At 39.2% G+C, this 4,905-nt stretch overlaps 1 protein-coding gene across 5 annotated transcripts in view; it reads right to left on the reverse strand.

The window, feature by feature from the left end:
- Positions 1 to 4,905, reverse strand: part of ANKRD17 (ankyrin repeat domain 17) — a 160,744-nt gene that overhangs the window by 24,049 nt on the left and 131,790 nt on the right. For all 5 annotated transcript variants that reach the window (XM_027769732.1, XM_027769734.1, XM_027769733.1 and 2 more), the window contains 2 exons: positions 2,819 to 2,974; positions 396 to 545 (listed from right to left, as the gene is read on the reverse strand). In XM_027769732.1, coding sequence (XP_027625533.1) covers positions 396 to 545; positions 2,819 to 2,974 — 306 coding nt within the window. The remainder of the gene's footprint in view (positions 1 to 395; positions 546 to 2,818; positions 2,975 to 4,905) is intronic.

Here is a 4,905-nt window from a genome sequence, read left to right on the forward strand (position 1 = left end):
GCTTCTTTAACTAAAGAAAAAAAAAAAAAAAAAAAAAAAGAAGCTGTAAAGATTATCTTCTGGGCTGCCCCTGCAGCCTAATAAAGGGAGCCACATCTCACATGGCAAATTTTGTGTTTTGAATCCTGGCCCCTGGAGGCTTGACAAACACACTGAGCATAAATCCATGCACATCCCAAATCCCAACAAGATGGAAAAATGGAAAAGGGGTTTTGTTTTGGCTTTTCCCCCCTGGGGGGGGGGGTGTTTTCTCTCTCATGTGAATGCACGTGCCCTATGGGCATCAAAAAAAAAAAGTACACTATTAAACACAAAGTGTATTGAAAACTCAAATGCCCATATTTCATTAAAACTATACTACAATAAAAGAGAAAAACTAAGAAATAAAGTTTTACCTTATAGTTATTATCCGGTCTCCTGTCTTGTCTTTCTGCTTATCAATATCTATGTGTGCACCAGTGAACTCCCGAATAGCATTGATATTACAACCTCCTCTTCCAATCACTCTGGATATCACAGTTGATGGAACAGATACTTTCTTTGACCTGTTTAAAAAGTTGCAAAGTAAATTAAGTCATTAGTTATCAGTGATTATGATTAAGGGGAATTATATTGCTAAAATGATTTTCTTTAAGTACAGAATTGTCTAAGCCTCTTCTATATACTCCTACTATAGATGGCAGATAAAAGGAGCACTAGAGATAGCTAGATAAGCAGATAAGCTTTACTATAGCTTCTCGACTCTACTAACATCCTTCACTTGTATTTGTAAAGAAATACTATGTAGACTGCATTGTACAAATGCAAATAATAATGGCAAATAAAATAGGCACCCAACCCTACCCATATATGTTAACTATGTACACAACAAATGAAAAAAATTACACAATCATGTCATGAGTGCTCTAAGAGGTTATTAAAAACGCATGCTGATTCAGGTATCTAATCTAGAATCAAGATTTTAGAAAGACTTTCTATGAGCACCTCTTGATGTTTACTCATTCTTTTTATTCTCTAATATAAAATTGGAAGAATATTAAAAGATACATTATTTCCCTTCATTCTTCCAGAGACATTAAAATGACTATCAACAAATATGGAAACTCACTAATAGATGTTTAGTAAAATGAGGGAAAAAAATTCAAATAGAATTAAAAATAAAAATCTATTTAGCACTTAGAAAATCACATTTTAAACATTCTAATTCAGGAAAGGTAGATATAAATTTCCTTCTTTTTTTTTTTTTTTTGAGAGGTTTTTGCTATAGGGTGCGTGCGCTCGTCAGACAGACAGAGACAGAGAGACAGAAAGCCAGAAATCACACCCCAGGGGGGATGGCCATGCCACAATCCCTTCTCCTCCTTTATACTCTCGGAATCTTGGGCACACACACGCACGTGCCCGGTGTGAGTTTAAGTCACCGGGTCCAGGATGCGAACCGTGGTCAACTACATGGGAGTCCAGTGACACAGCCATTATGCTAACTGCTGGTCCCTAAATTTCTGACAATCTAATGAAAAAATATTTTAAAAATAATACAGTATGATTCTCAATAAAGAAATCTGTTGGATCAGCAGATGATGTGGTAGTTAAGGGGCTGGACTCCTACATGCTTGCTCAGGGTTGGTGAAATGGACCTGGTAGCTTGCCTTCCCTCTCTCTTTCTTTCTCTCTCTGGTGAGTGCATGTGCCCTGTGGCAAATTAAAAAAAATAAATAAATAATATCAGTAAGTAAAACTAAAATTAAAAACAGAGAAAAATCTATCAATTACATGTTCATGAACAAGTAAATTACTTAGAATGGTACAACAGATTAAATATAAAACATCAAATGTTTAAAAAGGTAGGGCAGGGACCAGCAGTTAGTGTAATGGCTATGTCGCTGGACTCCCACGTAGCCGACCGTGGTTTGAGTCCCAGACTCGGTGGCTTGGACTCACGCAGGGCGCATGTGCATGCGTGCCCAAGATCTCGAGAAGAGAATGGAGAAGGGACTGTGGTGTGGCCATCCCCCCGGGGGAAGATTTCTCGCTTTCTGTCTGTCTTTCTGGTGAGCACAATGTGCCCTATAGCAAAAACCTCTCCAAAAAAAAAGTTAGGGCAGATAGGTATCCATGCCCTTTTCTGTACACAACTAAGTTACCTGACAATTTTTTTCCCCTAAAGGGCACAAAATCAGCCAGCAATAGTTATTTCCAAATAATTGATAGTTAAAAGTTTATTTGTAGGAGTAAGCAGGTGGTGTAGTAGTTAAGGTGCTGGACTCCCACATGGCCAACCACAGTTCAAGTCCCAGATTTGATGGCTTAAAACTCATACCAGGGGGAATCAGCAGTTATTGTAATGGCTATGTCGCTGGACTCCCACGTAGTCGACCGCAGTTTGCATCTCGGACCCAGTGGCTTAAAACTCACGCCGAGCACGTGTGAGTGTGTGCCCAAGATCCCAAGAGAGGGGATTACGGCGTGACCATCCCCGCTGGGGGGATTATTTCTCACTTTCTGTCTCTATGTCTCTCTGTCTGGCGAGCGCAAGCGCCCTATAGTGAAAATCTCTCCAAAAAAAAAAAAAAAGATCAATGGGAGACGGCAAGTGGCATGTTGGCTAGCAGCTTGCCTTCTCACTTCCTGCACTGTGCCACCTCTGGTGAGTGCATGTGTCCTATAACAAATTAAAAAATAATAATAAATAAAATTCCATAAGTAATTCTTTAAAAAAGAAAAAGAACAGTAGGAGGAACTTAACTGTGAGATAAATTGCACTTTACTATGACATACAGCACATTAAAAAAAATCAGAAAATCAACCAATCACTCACCTTCTTACAACTTCTTTCCATCCTTCTTCCCTCTTTTGCCCACGCTTAGGACTTGCTACTGTTAACTTCCCATTTGGAGAGGAAAGGGGAGATGGGCCAGATTTTGTGCAAGTCGATAAAGAATTACTGGTCCCTTCATTGACTGTCTCTGACAATCTTTAACAAAGGGAGAAAAAATATATTAAATAAAAAAGACAAGTAAAATTTTTAAATGATAAAGGAATCTATTATAAAATTGTATCATTTATTTAAATTATATATGATGAACAAATGAGGATCTTACTTTTCACTTCTCTTCAATAATTAGCTTATAACATAAAGAGTGAATTTTTAAAAGATACTGTCAAGGAGATGAATTTAGCAGAACTGATCTACAATAGTTAAGTCCAGTGAAACCACAATCAATCCTTGAAATGGGAACCAGCAGTTGGCATAATGGCTCCATCACTGGACTCCCATGTAGTCGCTGCAGTTCAAGTCCCAGACCCGGTGGCTTAAACTCACATTGGGCACATGTGCATGCATGCCCAAGATCCCGAGAGGAGAATGGAGAAAGGATTGAGGCGTGGCCAACCCCCTTGGGGGGGGGGTAATTTCTTCCTTTTTGTTTCTCTGGTGTGGAGCACACGTGCACTATAGCAAAAACCTCTCAAAATAAATAAACGGACTAAATGTAGTAATTAAAAAGAAGTTGTTACGTAGCACAAATAATCTGATCTGTCATTAATTAAAAATAAAAAACCTAAACTTGGGCTAGCCCAGTAACCTGGTGGTTAAGGGAGGTAGATACCATATGGCCAACCAATCAGTTCTGAGTCCTGGCCCCAGTGGCTGGAAAATCATGCTGGGTGCATGTGCGTGCAGGGCTAAAATCCCAACAGGGTGGAAAAATGCAAAGGAAGGAACTATAGTGTGCCCATGCTCCACTGTGCAGGGAGGGGAATGTGTTTTCTCCTGTTCCCTCAACCCCTTCTCTAGTGAGGACATGCACTCTCTGGCAACTGAAAAAAAAAAAAAAAAGAACACACTAATTTTCTTCTATTGAAATTGTCATTTATAGTACAAAGAAAAATCCTTATTTTACAAGTTGCTGATTCATTTCATTTCCTTTATCAAGTGAATTAATAACGAGGTGCTTTATGGTATTATAAGTAGTAAAAATAAAAAATTGGAACTAACTTTATTGAAGCCTTGCCAGAAACCGACTTTCTCTCCTCTTTTGGAAATGTAACAAGAACTGACGGTTGCTTCTTGCTGGTCACAGTGGTAGTGACCACAGCTGGTGAATGATTGTCACTCTTCCGGCTACTGTTGCTGTTGCTACTTTCATCACTGCAGCTGGAAATCCTCATGTTATCACTATCCCCACTCTCGCTGGTGCTGCTGCTCTTGGACTCTCCATTCACCTTTTCCGGCTGACTGTACGAAATTGGTAGTGGGTCATCAAATATAATTTGAACATTTTCTGGAGTAATCTTGTTTTTCCTGTTTTTTCTCTTGGAACTGGTTGTAGTTATGGTGTTATTTCTTTTACCATGGGAACCTGCCAAAGTTGTCCAGGTTGCAGATATACCGATGGTAGTAGTGGTGGTGGCACTTGGAGGCTCTGTCAAGACTTCAGGTTCATCTATAAAAGTAGCAATACCAAATCAGTAAGTCTTAAGTGTTCTTAGAATATATTTAGCTTTAAGCACTGGAAGAAAAAACTGAGGAGTAACTTCAATACTGTTAGATACAAGTCATTAGTCATTCCAGTATTCATTGATAATTAGTTGGGTATCATTCACTTTTGCATCCCTAAGTCCTATTTAAAATATAGTGGATAATTATAAAATAATGTAGTTATTGTGATTATGTTAAAAAATTAGAATCTTCAAAAATTTCACAGAAAATGCTTGTCATTAAAAACACTGCATGGGGGGACCAGCAGTTGGCGTAATGGCTATGTTGCTGGACTCCAATGTAGTCGACTGTGGTTCAAGTCACAGACCCAGTGGCTTAAACTCACGCTGGGCGCATGTGCGTGCACGCCAAAGATCCTGAGAGGAGAATGGAGGAGAAAGGACTGTGGCGTAGCCATACCTCCT

The sequence above is a fragment of the Tupaia chinensis genome, unplaced genomic scaffold (genome assembly GCF_000334495.1).
Source record: "Tupaia chinensis unplaced genomic scaffold, TupChi_1.0 Scaffold000086_1, whole genome shotgun sequence".
Taxonomy (NCBI): domain Eukaryota; kingdom Metazoa; phylum Chordata; class Mammalia; order Scandentia; family Tupaiidae; genus Tupaia; species Tupaia belangeri.